The sequence below is a fragment of the Trichechus manatus genome, unplaced genomic scaffold (assembly GCF_000243295.1).
Source record: "Trichechus manatus latirostris isolate Lorelei unplaced genomic scaffold, TriManLat1.0 scaffold00153, whole genome shotgun sequence".
Taxonomy (NCBI): Eukaryota; Metazoa; Chordata; class Mammalia; order Sirenia; family Trichechidae; genus Trichechus; species Trichechus manatus.
This window is the reverse complement of record NW_004444089.1, coordinates 2,491,734-2,509,952: the sequence shown is the minus strand read 5'-3', so window position 1 is coordinate 2,509,952 and position 18,219 is coordinate 2,491,734. Positions and strand designations below refer to the sequence as shown.

The window sequence follows — 18,219 nt, the reverse complement described above, 5'->3', positions numbered from 1 at the left end:
AACCTAGATGCCCATCAATGGACGAATGGATACATAAATTATGGTATATCCACACAATGGAACACTATGCAACAGTAAAGAACAACGATGAATCCGTGAAACATCTCATAACATGGATGAATCTGGAAGGCATTATGCTGAGTGAAAATAGTCGCAAAAGGACAAATATTGTATGAGAACACTATTATAAGAACTCAAGAAAAGGTTTAAACACAGAAGACAACATTCTTTGATGGTTACAAGGGTGGGGAGGGAGGCAGAGGGGTAATCACTAACTCGATAGTAGACAAGAATTACCTTAGGTGAACGGAAGGACAACACACAATACAGGGGAAGTCAGCACAACAGCACTAAACCAAAAGCTAAGAAGTTTCCTGAATACAACCAAACACTTTGAGGGACAGAGTAGTAGGGGTGGAGCTCTGGGGACCATAGTTTCAGGGGACATCTTGGTCAACTGGCATAAAAAAGTTTATTAAGAAAAGGTTCTGCATCCCACTTTGATGAGTGGCATCTGGGGTCTTAAAAGCTAGTGAGTGGCCACTTAAGATGCATCAATTGGTCCTAACTCACCTGGAGCAAAGGAGAATGAAGAACACCAAAGACACAAGGAAAATATTAGCCCAAGAGACAGAAAGGGCCACATAAACCAGAGACTTCATCAGGCTGAGACCAGAAGAACTAGATGGTGCCTGGCTACCACCAATGACCGCCCTGACAGGGAACACAACAGAGAGCCCCTGACGGAGCAGGAGAAAAGTGGTGTGCAGAACTCAAATTCTACTAAAAAGACCAGACTTAATGGTCTGAGACTGGAGGGACCCCGGAAGACATGGCCCCCAGACTCTCTGTTAGCCCAAAACAAAAACCATCCCCGAAGCCAACTCCAGACAAAGATTAGACTGGACTGTAAGACATAAAATGATACTTGTGAAGAGTGTGCTTCTTAGCTCAAGTACATACATGAGACTAAATGGGCAGCTCCTGTCTGAAGGCAAGATGAGAAGGCAGGAGCTGGTTGAATGGACATGGGAAATCTGGGGTGGAAAGGAAGAGTGTGCTGTCACATTATAGGGAGTGCAGCTAGGGTCACATAACAATGTGTGTATAAATTTTTGTATGAGAAACTCACTTGAACTGCTAACTTTCACTCCAGCAGATATTTTTGGTTTAAGTTTAAAGATTACCTCAGGGAGACAGTTTTGGGGGTTCATCCAGCCACCATGGCTCCAGAAAGGCTGGATTCCATGAGAATTTAAAATTCTGCTCTGCATTTTCCCCCTTTTGAAGACCTGAAGTGGTTTTAATGACATGTTTGCGTTTTTTTAGAAATTCACCTCTGGACCTATCCACCTAGGATTAAAAATGAAGATTCAAGAATCATAAGATGCAACCTTTCTCCCTGCTCCTTCTCCACCTACGTGACTAAAATGAGCTTAACGCAGAAGGCCCTAATTCACTGGGGTGCTGTGAAAATTAGCTGGTAGGGAGAAGATGGATGTAGGTGGGAAAATGCACTGTTAGGGAATATAAAACACCTCCTATGTCAAAAGCCATAACTTCTTCATTATTGAAACTTTTAACCAAAAAAAACAGGACATACCTCATGTTTTAAATCTATCGTAAAGTCGGATTTCAGGGAGTCACTCTTTAACTTCTTGGTAAGCCTGGAAAATAGAGACAATTTCATTTTTTTTCCAAAGCCAAAAGAAGTGTCAAACAAGATAACACATTCTTAGGATTTTCAAATATTAAAAACAGATTTAAAAATATACAACTGTTAAGACAAAAATAAGAGTTCAAGTTCCTTGAGGAAAGGATAATGAAAATTTACTTGTTGACCAGTACATACTCAATGCAAGGCTTGTTGGAAATGTAACATTCATTATTTCAACATGTGCAAATAAAATAAAATGCCCTCGAAAAAACAAAGTCATGAAGTTTTGACTAATCCTTACACTAAATAATGACAGAAAGAAAAAGAGAAAAAGTGTGCATGACAGAGAAACAAAAGTTGCTACTTTTCAAACTTCTACTTTGAAAAGGAGACCCAGTGATACAACAGTTAAGCACTCAGATGCTAACCTTTAGGTTGGCGGTTGAAGCCCACCCATGGCTCTGCAGGAGAAAAGACTTGGTGATCTGCTCCGGTAACGATTACATCCTAGGAAACCCTATGGGGCAGTTTTACTCTGTCACAGGGGGTTGCTGTGAGTTGGAATCAACTTGACAGCACCTAACAACAACTTTTAATAACTCCCGTGAGTCTGCGGATTTTTTGGAGGGAGGAGGGTGAAGTTCAGGATAAGAATAAATTTTATTTTACTTTTTCAAGTCATTTCCTTGCAGACAAAAGTCCTCCAAAATTCTTTCCAATGCATAACAAAGCCCCAAACTCCCGAGCCCGGCCTCCAGGTCTCCACCACTCCCCCTCCATCTTCCACCAGTTTTCTCGGTATCGACTTGCTCCACCCTGAGCGCACTCCTGCCCACTATCCTTCATGCTGTACATCTGCCCAGCACACATGCACCCAACCTCTCCTGGGCAAACTCTACTTCTTCAAGACCAACTCAAGGGATTTCCTCTGTGACACTTCCCAGACTTGCCCACCAGGATAAATGGAAACCTCCTTTGTTCCCAGAGTTCTAAGCGCGAACCCATGAAAGCACTGATCACGTGTACTATGATCCCTTGTTCACCAGGTCCTCTTCTTTGTATCTCCAGCCCCTCCCTCTGCATCTGGCCAAAATGAAGACTCAATAATTGCTCACTGAATGAATGATGGATTTATTTTCTTCGACTGCAAACTGAGTGAGGTAAAATTATATACTTCCCAAGATCACTGAAATACCACACCAAAACCAAAAGAAACTTGTTGCTGTCAAGTTGGTTCCAACTCATAGCGACCCACCCTATAGGACAGAGTAGAATTGCCCCATAGGGTTTCCAAGGAGCGGCTGGTGGATTCGAATGAAATACCATACAGTTCTATATTTGTTACTGGTCTGGGGACTAGACCTATGTGTGGCCCTGCTGGTACAGTGGCTAAGTGCTATGGCTGCTATAACCAAAAGGTCAGCAGTTCGAATCCACCAGCTGCTCCTTGGAAACCCTGTGGGGAAGCTCTACTCTGTCCTATCAGATTGCTGTGAGTCGGAACTGACTCGACAGCAACGCGTCTGGGTTTTTTTTTTTCCTTGGGGACTAGACCACCAGTTTCATTTGCAAGCCTCCTAATACATAGTGTAAGTCTGTGGGTGGTACAAATGTTTAACACTTGGCTGCTAACTGGAAGGTTGTATGTTCAAGTCCACCCAGAGGTGCCTCTGAAGAAAGGCCTGGCAATCTACTTCCAAAAAAATCCGCCATTGAAAACCCCGTGGAGCACAGTCCTACTCTGACACGAGTCAGAACTGACTTGACAACAGCTTTTTTTTTAAAATACATATTCTAACTACAAAGAAATAATAGTGATTTAAAGGAGAAAAATAGTAATAAGTTTCAAATAATTTTCAGAGTTTTTAATTACATCTTAGCTTGGCTGGGTCACAAAAGTTTTCTTAAAAATTCACTTTTAAGTAGAGAAAAGATTAAGAAGGTGGAAGCGGGTTATAATTTATATTTAGTTATAACGCATTTGTCTCATGGTTGATCACAATGTAGCTTGTGGGAGGTAGCTCCAAAAGAGGACCGATGTAGTCTTTGCCACATTGCCGTTAAATATAAACCAAAAAACCAAACCCGCTGCCGTCGAGTCGATTCCAACTCAAAGTGGTCCTCTAGGACGGAAAAGAACTGTCAATTAGAGTTTGCAAGGCTGTAAATCTTTATGGAAGAAGCCTGCCACATCTTTCTCCCACAGATTGGCTGGTGGGTTCGAATCACCAACTTTCAGATAGCAGCCAACCACTGTGCCACCAGGGCTCCCTTAAACATATACACAGCCATTTATGACTATGAGCAGGTAAAGACACATAGAGAGATTTCATTTCATCTTCAGACACATTCCCAATATACTAAGAGAAATCTGCTCTGGCAACTGGGACCTCGTCCAATTCAAATTCTGCTAAGTTGGAGCCAGTTTTCATACACAAACCGTATCAAAGTAACTCTGGAATTCGGACTCTTGTCAAATGCCTTCAAAATCTGATGAGACCGCAAACAGTAACTTTCATCTCATTCAGGTTCCAAAGACAGAAAACGGCACAGCTGGGCTTACTGCCCCGGGGAAGGGACACCAAGTTCTGAGCAGAATCCAGATGGTACCTCAGAAGTCCCTAGTTTGATGGCCAAGTTTCAGATGTCCCTTCTTAACAGAAAATAACCACCTCTGAGTTGCTACCTTAAACATGCCCCCTACGGTTTTGGTATTTTTAATTCCTTTCTCATTCTAGATTTTTCTTTGGGAAAAACCTCGGAGGGGGAAAGTGTGAAGACCGTTGATTTGAGGACAAATTAATATGTACGCTGATAATTCTAAGTGTCTATCTTCGGCAGCAAGGGCCCTGATGGCACAGTGGTTAAGAGCTCGGCTGTTAACCAAAAGGTCAGCAGTCTGAACCCACCAGCCACTCCTTGAAAAACCTATGAGGCAGTTCTATGCTGTCCTACAGGGTCACTATGAGTCGGAATCAACTTGATGGCAGTGGGTTGGGTTAACATATTTTACAAGACTCTAAGCCCTAGGCCAACCAAACCAAACCTACTGCCGTTGAGTTGATTCCGACATATAACAATCCTTTAGGACAGAGTAGAACTGCTCCATAGGATTTCCAAGGGTGTAAATCTTTATGGAAGCAGACTGCCACATCTTTCTCCTGCAGAGCAGCTAGTGGGTTCAAACCACTGACTTCTCAGTTAGAGGCTGAGCACTTTAACCACTGTGCAACCAGGGCTCCTTAAGCCCTAGGCACAGGGTATCTAACATACGAAATGATAAAGACCCTTTTGTCTTTGAAGCTATAAAGGCCACAGTTGTTTTATCAACTTTCCATTCCCTAAAGACCAAAGACACATAATAATTAATCTGAAGTATTCAGACTAAGAAAGGGCCTATCCGTAGCCGTATTTCTCCTAAATTAAACCCACTGCCGTTGAGTCAAATCCAACTCATAGTGACACTATAGTAGAACTGCCCCATAGGGTTTCCAAGGCTGTAATCTTTATGGGAGCAGACTGTCACATCTTTCTCTCGTGGAGCGGCTGGTGGTTTCGAACTGCCAACCTTCAGGGCAGCAGCTGAGCCCTTAACTACTGTGCCACCAGGGCTCCTCTCCTGAATTACAGCTCGATTTATCTTCACTTAATCACATCTAAATCACTGGGATTATACATACAAATATCTAGGCATGATTATCTGCAGTATCTTCTAGTAGCTATCTCTCTGCCTGGCCCATGTTTAAGTATGTATATACACGCACACACACAAGGAGCCCTGATGGCGCAGTGGTTAAGTGCTTGGCTGCTAAATGAAAGCACAGCGGTTCAAACCCACCCAGTGGCTCCACGGGAGAAAAGACCTGGCGATCTGTTCACATAAAGATTACAGCCTGGGAAACCCCACGGGGCAATTCTGCTCTGTCACATGGGGTCACTATGAGTCGGAATCCACTAGACGGCACCCAACAACAACACACACACGTAATCAGCTATCAACCACCAGCCCCAGGCATGCTGCCGATTCATCTTCTCATAGGCAAACAAAGTCACATCACATCTAACAAAGTCCATCAGCCACAGCAACGAGGCTTACATCTGTGCACTTATCAGAGCATTTACAAGCACTCTCCCTTAGTCTCAAAACGTATTTGCCTTATTTTACACGTAGGTAAGTGGCCGTCCCAAGAGGTGATGTGACTTGTCTGAGGGGACCAGTACGTGACAGAGCTGAAACAAGAGCCCTCAGGTATCTGCTCCTCATCTACATCTCTCCACTCCACCACACACAGCCTCTGGACAAAAAACTCACTGGAGACCCATCTGTCACAGCACTCAGTGAAATAAAAGCTGATCCACAGAGCCAAGGGGAAAAAAAAGTCCAATAAATTCTTACTTGTTGACAAGTGGGATACTAAGGGCCCAGCCAGCGGCGAAGTCTGGATATTTAAAAATTGCAGGATTTTCTGAAAAGGCGTAATGGTGAATTATTGTAGATTCTTCATCATGTAATGCTTTTCCTAAAAACCATTCCTGTTACACAGAGACACAAAATGTCATCTTTTAAAAATGTCTTTCGTGCAAGGCTGAGAACAAAGCTTTATCACTAGTTTTAGTTAATTAAGTACTCCAGGTGATAAGAAGTCAGCACAGATTATACATTTGTAAAAAAACAGAACACAAATCTAATTAACACCAGTATGATAATGAATACAGCATGATCTCTGTATATAAAGAAAGCAGTTTCAGATCAGATCATCAGTGTGAACAGAATGTTAGTAATTATACCATAAAGGTGTAAAAGTGGTATTTTATAGACTATTCCATAGCAAAATACTATTTAAGTAATAAGGAAAACTGTGTGCTTACTCTCTAGTAAGTTTTCAAAGACTTTAAAATATTCCTTCTATAATCAGTACTCAGTTTTACCCTAATCATTTGTTCATTTAATTAATATGTATTGAGAACCCACCTTACACTAAGGTGAGGGAGACAACAACAAAACAGTACGGTATCTTCAGACTGAAATGTGCTACGATGACAACAGAAGTGATGGGCGAGCTACCCCGGAAAGAGAGGGAAACTGGGGTAATCACTGAACTGAGACTGAATAATGTCAAGGAGCCAGCAGTTGTGGATTGAATTTTGTCTCCTAAAAATATGTGTCAACTTGGCTAGGCCATGATTCCCAGTATTGTGTGGTTGTCCTTCATTTTGTGATTGATGTAATTCTCCTATGTGTTGTAAATCCTAATCTCTGCCTGTGGTTAATGAGGCAAAATTAGGTTATGTTCAAGAGGATTAGGGTGGGATGTAATGCCCTTACTAAGGTCACATCCCTGATCCAATATAAAAGGAGTTTCCTTGGGGTGCGGCCTGCACCACTTTTGAAGTGAGCAGAGAGTTGGGGGACCTCATACTACCAAGAAAGCAGTGCCAGGAGCAGAGCGCATCCTTTGAACCCCCGGGTCCCTGCGCCTGAGAAGCTCCTAGTCCAGGGAAAGATTGATGGCAAGGGCCTTCCTCCACAGCCAACAGAAAGAAAGCCTTCTCCTGGAGCTGGCACCCTGAATTTGGACTTCTAGCCTCCTAGACTGTGAGAGAATAAACTTCTGTTTGTTGAAACCATCCACTTGTGGTATTTCTGTTAAAGCAGCACTAAATGACTAAGACACCGGTTATGCAAAAATATGGGGGAGAACATTCCAGGCAGCTAGCACAAGATTCCTGAAATGGGAAAAAGCTTGATACATTTGATGAGAACAGAAGTCCAACACAGCTGGGGCCTACTGGGTGTGTCAGCATGAAAGAGAGAGGCAGGAGAGAGACCAGGATGGTTTATACGGCAGTGGGAAGGAGGTAGTCTTCATTCTGAGGGCAATGGGAGATTCTACCTCTAGCCACCAGAGAATACTTGGATCAGACTCAACCTCCCACCAAGAACTAAAAAAGCTGGAGAAATGACATAAAGCAAATGATGGAAGGCAGCAGAAAATAACAAAGGCAGGTAGGACAGCAGGGGCTAAGATCCCAGAGGGAAGGGAGGGCCATCCACGTGAGCCCCATAGCCATGTCCTCTTTCCCTCAGGGAAGGAGCCCTGGTGGTGCAGTGGTTAACTGCCTGGCTGTTAACCAGAGGGTCAGCAGTTCGAATCTACCATCTGCTCCGTGGGAGAAAGAGGTGGCACTCTGCCTCCATAAAGATTAAAGCCTTGGAAACCCTATGGAGTAGTTCCACCATGTCCCATAGGTCGCTATGAGTTGGAATAGACTCGATGACAACAGGTTTGGTATTTTCCCTCAAGGAATTTGCTGATCCTCAGAGCTGGGAATAGCGCCCCAGCCAAAAGAGTAGGTGGGCCCTTCCGCAGTCTTGCCAGGTTGAGGAGGTAGAGATTTAAGAGAATTCCAGCAAAGTGGGTCCAAAATTCTACATGCGATTCCCCCTCAACTCCTAGGCTGCACAAATGCCAAGGCAGTGGGGGACACAGACCAAGTGGAAACAGCAGCTGAGAGGCTAAAAAGCTGAACAAAGACCTCAGCAGGCTTGTGGTGCTAGGGAGTCCAACTCAGGGCCTGTCAGGGTGAAAGGGCTCTAATAAATATCTCAAGATTCCAGATGAGAACCTAGAAGAACTACGCCTTAGGAATAAGGACGATCTGGAAGTAGACCTATCCAAACAAGGTGTACAACCCAGAGGAATATTAAATCCTCATGTAGAGCATGAACCATACACAGCTCTTCAATTTTTCACATAAAATATCTGACATTTAGTCAAAACTACCAGGTTATGACAAGAAACAAGACCAGACCAAAATCAAAGAAGAAAACAAAAATGGAAAAGAGAAAAGCCGTTCACAAGTAAACCAGATTCTGTGGTTATCAAACAATGACTTAAAAATAATGATGGCTAGTATGTTTAAGAGAGCAGGTTTTAAGATGGGGAATTTTACCAAATAACTAGAATTTATAAACAATAGTCAAATGGAAATTCTAAAACTTAATAATGCAATAATTTAAGAATTCAAGAGCATATTAGACACGCTGGAAGAGAGGATTCATGACCTGGAAGGTGGGTCAGTAAAACATATCCAGATTAATGCACAAAAAAACGACAAAAGGAGAAAAGTATTAAAAAAAAAAAAAAAACAATAAAAAAAAAAAAAAGCATAAGAAAATTATGGGACATGTTGAAAAGATCTAAAATGCATGAAATTGGAAACTTAGAATGGGAGAGAAAGAACGGCACTAAACAAATATTTGAAGACAAACGGGCTGAGAATTTTCTAAAGCTGCCAAAAGTCATCAAGCCATCAATTCATGAAGCTCTACAAACCCCAATCCAGGAAAATACAAAGAAAACCACACAGGATAGTAAAACTACTGAAAACCAAAGACAGAGACAATCTTCAAAGCAGCCAGTGGTTGAGGGGAGAGAGTATACACATTTCTCTGAAAGGAGCAAAAACAAGACACCATACAGGCGACTTTTCAGCCGAAACAATGGAAGCTGACAGACAATGGAATGACATCTTTACAGTGTTGGAAGACAATCACTGCCAACCTAGAAGGCTAGGGGGCAGTGGTAGTTCAGTGGTAGAATTCTTGCTTTCCCTGCGAGAAACCTGAGTTTGATTCCTGGCCAATACATCTCATGCACAGCTAATACCTGTCTGTTGGTGGAGGTTTGCACGTTGCTGTGATGTTGAACAGGTTTCAGCAGCGCTTCCAGACTAAGATGAGGAAGAAACACCTGGTAATCTACTTCCGAAAATCAGTCAATAAAAACCTTACAGATCACAACTTTCTGATGAATTATCGATCAAGGGGATGGCACAGGACCAGGGAGCATTTTGTTTCATTGTACGTGGGGTCACCACGAGTCAGGGGCCAGCTCAACAGCAGCTAACAACAACAACAGAATCCAGCAAAAATACCCTAGGTGGGATGGGAAACCACTGGAAGTTTCTGAGCAGATGAATGATATGATCCAAATTATAGAGAGACTCGACTATGAGGACAGTAAAAATGGAAACCATAAGACCAGTTAAGAGGATCCAATAATGATCAAGGCAAGAGATGTTGGTAGTGGTCTTGGGGAACATCTGGCTTAATTGTCATAACATAGTTTATAAACAAAATGTTCTACATTCTACTTTGGTGAGTAGCGTCTGGGGTCTTAAAAGCTTGTGAGCAGCCATCTAAGATACTCCACTGGTCTCACACCATCTGGAGCAAGGGAGAATGAAGAAAACCAAAGACACAGGGAAAGATTAGTCCAAAGGACTAATGGACCACAACTACCATGGCCTCCACCAGACTGAGTCCAGTACAACTAGATGGTGCCCAGCTACCACCACCAACTGCTCTGACAGGGATCACAATAGAGGGTCCTGGACAGAGCTGAAAAAAGTGTAGAACAAAATTCTAACTCACAAAAAAAGACCAGATTTACTGGCCTGATAGAGACTGAAGAAACCCCGAGAATATGGCCCCCAGACACCCTTTTAGCTCAGTAATGAAGCCACTCCTGAGGTTTACCCTTTAGCCAAAGATTAGACAGGCCCATAAAACAAAACAAGACTTAAAGGGGCACACCAGCCCAGGGGCAAGGACTAGAAGGCAAGAGGGGACAAGAAAGCTGATAATATGGAACCCAAGGTCAAGAAGGGAAACTGTTGACATGTCATAGAGTTGGTAACCAATGTCATAAAACAATATGTGTACTAACTGTTTAATCAGAAGCTAGTACGTTCTGTAAACCTTCATCTAAAGTAAAGTAAAAAAAAAAAAAAGAGATGATGATAGCCTGAACCAGAGTGACAGCATTAAACATGGAGTCAAGAAAGTGAGAGCTATATCGTGGAGGAATACCCAACTGGACATGTCAACATGGGGTTGAGGGAAAAAGAGGGATCAATCATGAGTCGTAGGCTTTTTTTGTCTGAACAACTGGATAAGACAGTGATGCCATTTCTGAGACAAGGAAGATTGAAGATGGAAGAGGTTTAGAAGGGGGCATTAAGAGTTCAGTGCTGAACAGGTTCAGTTTAAGCTTCCTATCAGATAACTAGACATATTAAGTAAAACCATAAAACCAAAGCCATTGCTGTCAAGTCGATTCCAACTCATAGTGACCCTACAGAACAGAGTAGAACTGCCCCATACAGTTTCCAAGGCTGTAAATCTTTACAGAAGCAGACTGCCACTTCTTTCTCCCATGGAGCGGCTGGTGGGTTCAAACCACCGACCTTTCAGTTAGCAGCCAAGCGCTTAACCACTGCACCACTGGGGCTCCCTGGACATATTAAACAGGCAGTTTGATATAGGAGCAGACAGCACATGGCTCACTCCCTTATTTCCTTCACACTCTGCTCAAATGTTACCTGAACAGTGAGGGTTCCTTCAACCCCCTACATAATAAGTTAGCCACCCCCAATCCATCCTTAACCCCTTTTTCTGTTACATTTTTCTCCACAGTACTTATTACCACCTGACACATTATATATTTATTTGCATTTTTGTTTATTGCCTATCTCAAGGCTTTGAACTGATTTGAAAGTCACGGCTGACGGAAACAAAGGCAGTGTATGCGCTGCATAGCAACGAAAGCTCTTGCCCACTGGACTTTGTCTTGACTAGGAAACAGCCCTGCCCCGTTCAAAGATGGTGGTCAATCATGCCACTTTGAATGTGTGTTGCTCTCCAGAGATACTAAGCAGCGTGGTCGGCCGCCATCTTTGAGAGGAGCAGCACTGTTTCCTAGTCAGGACAAAACCTGATAGGCAAGAGCTTTGGTTGCTAAGCAACGCATATGCTGCTCTTGTTTCCATCAGCCATGATTGAAATGTTTCGAACTGGTTGGAAGCCTTGGTCTATCTTCCCTGCAACAAAAATATCCCTTCCTTGTGGCAGGGATGCTATCCATTTTGTTCAGTGTTGTACCCCACTATACCTAACATGTAATAGTGCTCAACTGTTTTATGTTAAAGGAATGGAGCAACCGCAGGAGAGATTTAAAAGGCAACTCTCCCCTACTGAAGAAATGAAAGCACGTAATTTAAATCAAGTACCCTAAGTTCTAGGAGCCCTGGTGGCACAAAGGTTAAGCACTCAGCTGCTAACTGAAAGGTCAACAGTTCGAATCCACCAGCCACTCCACAGAAGAAAGGACCTGGTGGTCTGCTCCTGTATATATTTCAGCCTAAGAAACCCTACGAGGCAGTTCTACTCTGTCCTATAGGTAGGTCTGCTATAAGTCAGAATCAATTCGACAGCACACAACAAAAAGTTGCTCTAAATATACTTTTTTTATCTCTTATCCTATCATCACAACCACACCACCTATTCCATATCAGAAAATACAAGCAGGAAGGGTATGATACTACTACTTTTTTTTTCTTTTTGTGCTTTAGATGAAGGTTTACAGAGCAAATCAGTCTCTCATTAAACAATTAATACACATACTGTTTTGTGACATTGGTTGCCAACCCCACAAGGTGTCAACACTCTCCCCTTCTCAGCCTTGAGTTCCCTATTACCAGCTTTCCTGTCCCCTCCTGCCTTCTCATCCTTGTCCCTGGGATGGTGTGCCCTTTTAAGATACTATTTCTTAAGAGCCCTCTTCTGCTTATGGTTGCATCCCAAATACCTCCCATGGTCCTAGTTTTCATCAAATCAATGAGAGGTCAAAACTGAACATGTATGACCATCAGTAGCATAGCTATATGTTTAGTATCACAGATCTACCTGATCATTTTCTTCTTGATACTTTGTCTATGAATAAACTGTCACTGGACATGAGGAATACTTAAAAGGCAAATGACCTCAAACTGACATCGAAAATGTAATATTTTTTAAAAATAAAATCAATAATATAGCTTATTTTCAAACTACTAAACCTTAACCAATATGAAAATCACTATATTTAACATACCATTTGTGTTAGTTAATGTTATGTGTCAACTTGGCTAGGCCATGATTTCCAGTATTGTGTGGTTGTCTTCCATTTTGTGATCTGATGTAATTAACCTCCATTTTGTGTCATTATATAATTATCCTCCGTTTTATGTACTGTAAATCCCAACCTCTATATATTAATGAGGCAGGATTAGCATGGGGTGTATCTTGAGTCACACCCTTACGAGAGGGCGTGACTCAAGTCACACCTTTACTCAAGTCCCATCCTTACTCAAGTCCCACTCTTACTGTGCTGTAAGGGCAGTTTCCTTGGGGATGTGACCTACATCCAATATATATACAGATGCTCTGGCAAGGCTCTCCCTTGCTCTGGATCCTGTATTCAGCTCGTCATCATCTGACCTCCAGTTCTCGGAACTTGAGCTAGCAGTCTGTTGTCTGACCTGCCGATTCTGGGATTCGTCAGCTTCTGCAGCCCTGTGAGCCAGTAGCCTGCCATCTGATCTGCCAATTTTGGGATCTGCCAGGTTCCACAGCCCCATGAGCCAACAGCCTGTCATCTGACCTGTCAATTGTGGGTTCGTCAGCCCCTGCAACCACAAGTCAGGAGAAGCCTCCAGCCTGACACCCAACCCACAGATTTGGGACTTGACAGTCTCCACAACCACGTGAGCCATTTCCTTGAGATAAATAGACAAATCTCTCTCTTTCTCTTTGTATATATAAAGAAAATAAACACTGCTGTATATGTGGGCACCTTTCCCACTAATCTTTCACTGTTACAATCTCCTGTTCCAAACTTAATTTTATGCAAAACATATTTTTAAGTTTTATCTACTAATGGCAATGTTCAGCTATTACCCCATATATAAGATTGTTCTTCAATATTTTTATGGAGAAAGGTTATACTGTAAACTAAGGGAAAAATGAATATAGAAGCTATGGAAAGAGATGGTCCTCCATCTTTCTCAATGACTATGTCACATGAAAAGGATAATTACATTCAAGATGAACTTTAAAAGAATAACTCAGATGATGTTCTATTAATATCTGAGAATTACTCATTACCAACACCTGTGTAACCTCTATTTAATAAATCGAAAAAGTCAAGACACTTCAGCAAATGCACACTTACATTAAAAGCATGCTGTGGGTGGGGAAGGACGTCAAACAAGATATGTAAATTGACAGAAATCACCCAGAAGGTAACCTAATAAAAATTAATTACTTTAATAAAATTAAAGCTTTCCATTTAAAATATTGTATAACAGCATAAATTTGCATTAGAATGAATGACACTGAAGGAAGAAAAGGTCAAAATCAAAATACCTGATATCAAATACATTAAATAATTTATTATTTTCATGCAGTTTGTTCATGTTAATATCAAAGCCAGGTGTGCTTTCTGATTTTTTCCCTAAATTTCAAATGGCAGGGGGAAAGAAACCACACTGGTCTGAGCTAGTTTCAAAAGAAATACAGCATCCTAGATGTTTTTTTTCACATGGCAAAGTTCAGAAGAGAGGGGAAAAACACCCCCCATTATACCTGTTCTGTACTTGCTTTTCACGAACTGACTTTGAACTTTAAATGTATCATTCCAATTTTCATGAAAAAGCACAGTGAGTCACCCTCTTCTGTACAGAATTAGAGCTACGAATGATGGGAAATAATCTCTGGGTGAAATGAACACCAGGAGGAGGCTGACACGCCTACACCCTAAAAAAAGGTTAAAAGTATTCTCAGATCAAAAGGAAACATAAAAACCTAACAAATGTTGCACATAAAACATGACAAAAAGTACACAGATGCTGGCTGGCATCATCTGAAAAGACTGGATAAGAAAGAGTCATAATTCTTCTCTTCTTTGAAGGAATCTTTTTTTTTTTTCTTTTTTAAACTTAACAACCTTCTCATCCAATTACATCTGCACCTTCCTAGAAATCAAAAGCTTGAAGAGAAATCATCATGGATCTTTCCAGAATTTAAAGATTACTGGAACTAGTGGTTTTATGACATTAATAAACTTTCCAGTGTTTGGGAAATCAATCTAATGATCACTGTTGTTCCACGTTTTGCATCTGCATCAAAACACCAAGCAGGCTCTACATGCCCGGAGCTAAAGAGAAAGAAGGAAACCAGAGACGCAAAGAAGAAACTAGTCTACAGGACAAACAGTCTACATGAACTACAGCCTCATCTACACTGAGGCCAGAAGAACTAGATGGTACCTGACTATCACCACCAACCATTCTAATCAGAGCCACAACAGATGGACCCTTGTAGAATGGGAGAAAAACGGAGAAGAAAACCTCAAATTCCTAAAAACGAAAACACAGACCTACTGGACTTGTGGACACTGGAGGACTCCCCAAGACTACCACCCTAAGATACTCTTCAAACCTTGAACCGAAACTAACCCAAGGCCACCTTGCAGCTAAATAATAGACTGGCTCAAAAAATAATGAACATCACCAGTAAGTAATGGGCTCCTTTTAAAATTCACCTCTATGAGACCAAACTGCCAGCAATTACTCTGGAACAAAAGATGAGAATGTAAGTGGGCAGGGAAACTAGATTAATGGAAATGGAACAACCAGAACAGAAATAATGAGAATGTTCACGCACTGTGAAGAATGTAACCAATGTCACTGAACGACTTTTGTAGAAATTGTTGAACGGGAACCTAAACTGCTGTGTAAACCTTCACCAAAAACACAATATTATTTTAAAAAAAAAAAAAAAAAAAAAACCCTGACCAATAAGAGAAAGAAAATACCAAGCAGGGAGTTGCTTGGTGGTGCAAACTGTTAGGCACTTGACTTCTAGCCGAAAGGCTGGCAGTTCCAACCCACCCGGAGGTGCCTCAGAAGACAGGCCTGACGATCTGCTTCCAAAAGCTCACGGCCTTCAAAACGCTACGGAGTGGTTCTACTCTACATACATGGGGTCGCCATGAGTCAGAACCGACTCAAAGGCAACCAACAACAATAACAACACACATAAGGTCGCCATGAGTTGGTCGCCATGAGCTGGTCGCCATGAGCTGGTCGCCATGAATTGGAGTCAACCTGAGGGCAACTGAAAGCAACCTTTAAAAAAAAAAAAAGAAAAAAACTGGGGTTGTTAATCAATGTCATAAACCCATATGTGTACTGACTGTTTAATGAGAAAATATTTGTTCCGTAAACCTTCACCTAGTACAATTAAAAAAAAAACCCACCAAGCAGGCACCTAGAGGCTCACCTTTCATTCCCCATATCCTCATTAAATTGGATTCAATTCTGGAGTGAGCATCAGGATGTGGGTGGGCAGGGTACCAGGAATGGCCCAATTCTGCCAATCCCCAGTTTAAAAAATCCTGCAAAGTGATCAGGTTGTAACCTGGGGTTCTTCAAGAGTCTGATCTGCTCTGGACATATCCCCAAGGCCTACCATATTCCAGACACAGTCCGATAAACCTCCTAAGTTTTTGAGTGTCACCCAGCAAGAAAGCTGATGTTAGAGTTATTTGGTCATTATACTGGGTTGAACAGTGTTCCTCCTAAGACTCACATCTACCAGCAACCTGTGAATGTGACCTTGTTTGGAAATGAGGTCTCTGCCGATGGGATCAAGTTAAGACAAGGTCATACCGGATCAGGATGGGTCCTACATCTCAAGTGACTCGTGTCCTTACAAGAAGAGAGAAATACAGACACAGAGACAGAGGAAAGACGGCAAGTAAAGATGGAGGCAGGGACTGGAGCTGAGCTGCCACAACCCCAACAGTCCCAAGGGCTGCCGGCGACCACCAGAAGCTACAAGAGACAAGGATGGACTCTTCCCCAGAGCCTTCGGAAGGAACACAGGCCTGCCAACACCTTGATTTCAGACTCCAAGCCTCCAAAACTGTGAGAGAATACATTTCTGTTTTAAGTCATCCAAGTTGGTGCTAATTTGATACAACAACCCTAGGAAACGAATACAAAACCAAAACACCAATGTAGCCATTCGGTTGATTCAGACTCATGGCGACCCTGAAGGACAGACTGGAACTGCCCCATAGGGATTCCAAGGCTGTAATCTTTAACATCATTAATATCACACACAAGTAAAATTTTGCTAAAGATCATGCAAAAGCGGCTGCAGCAGTACACCAACAGGGAACTGCCAGAAAGTCAAATCGGATTCAGAAGAGGATGTGGAACGAGCGATATCATTGCCAATGTCAGATGGTTCCTGGCTGAAAGCAGAGAATACTAGAAAGATGTTTACCCATGTTTTATTGACTATGCAAAGGCATTCGACTGTGTGGGTCATAATAAATTATGGATAACACTGTGAAGAATGGAAATTCCAGAACACTTAATTGTGCTCATGAGGAACCTGTACATAGACCAAGAGGCAGTCGTTCAGGCAGAACAAGGAGATACTGCGTGGTTTAAAGTCAGGAAAGGTGTGCGTCAGGGTCGTATCCTTACATCACACTTATTCAACCTGTATGCTGAGCAAACAATCCGAGAAGCTAGACTATATGAAGAAGAACGTGGCATCAGGATGGGAGGAAGACTCATTAACAACTTACGTTATGCAGATGACACAACCTTGCTTGCTGAAAGTGAAGAGAACTTGAACAGTTAGTGATGAAGATCAAAGACCACAGCCTTCAGTATGGATTACGCCTCAACATAAAACAAAACTTTTCAATACCGGACCAATAAGTAACGTCATGACAAATGGAGAAAAGACTGAAGTTGTCAAGGATTTCATTTTACTTGGATCCACGATCAACACCCATGGAAGCAGCAGTCAGGAAATCAAGTGATGCACTGCACTGGGCAAATCTGCTGCAAAAGACCTCTTTAAAGTGTTCAAAAGCAAAGATGTCACTTTAAAGACTAAGGTGTGCCTGACCCAAGCCATGGCATTTTCAATCACCTCATGTGCATGCGAAAGCTGGACAATGAATAAGGAAGACCAAAGAAGAACTGACGCCTTTGAATCATGGTGATGTGAATAATACTGAATATACCATGGACTTGCAGAATAAGCAAATCTTTCTTGGAAGAAGTACAACCAGAACGCTCCCTAGAAGCAAGGATGGCGAGACTACATCTCACATACTTTGGACGTGTTATCAGGAAGGATCAGGCCCTGAAGAAGGACAACATGCTTGGTAAAGTAGAAAGTCAGGGAAAAAGAGGAAGACCCTCGACGAGATGGACTGACACAGTGGCTGCAACAATAGGCTCAAGCACAGCAATGATCATGAGGACGAGGCAGTGTTTCATTCTGTTGCACGTGGGGTCGCTATGAGTCGGAGCTGACTCAACGGTACCTGACGACACAATCTTTACAGAAGTGGACTGTCACATCTTTCTCCCACGAAGCAGCTGCCGACCTTTCTCAGCAGCCGAGCACTTACCCGCTGCATCACCAGGGCTCCTCAGGAAACTAAGAGTCATTCACAAATATTTACTGACGACCTACTAAGTGCTGGAGCCCTGGTGGCACAGTGGTGAAGCGTTTGGCTGCTAACCAAAAAGTCAGCAGTTTTGGAATATATCCTAGAGAAATACGAGCCGTCACACGAATAGATATATGCACATCCCTGTGCACTGCAGCCCTGTTCACAATAGCAAAAAGATGGAAACAACTT

General features: G+C 42.3%; 1 protein-coding gene across 1 annotated transcript in view; it reads right to left on the bottom strand.

Annotated features, from left to right (window-relative positions):
* B3GLCT (beta 3-glucosyltransferase) overlaps window positions 1-18,219 on the bottom strand; it is a 120,432-nt gene that overhangs the window by 49,322 nt on the left and 52,891 nt on the right. The window contains exons 7-8 of the mRNA XM_004386032.2: window positions 6,054-6,190; window positions 1,604-1,667 (exon numbers count right to left, since the gene is read on the bottom strand). Of these exons, the coding sequence (XP_004386089.1) occupies window positions 1,604-1,667; window positions 6,054-6,190 (201 nt within the window). The remainder of the gene's footprint in view (window positions 1-1,603; window positions 1,668-6,053; window positions 6,191-18,219) is intronic.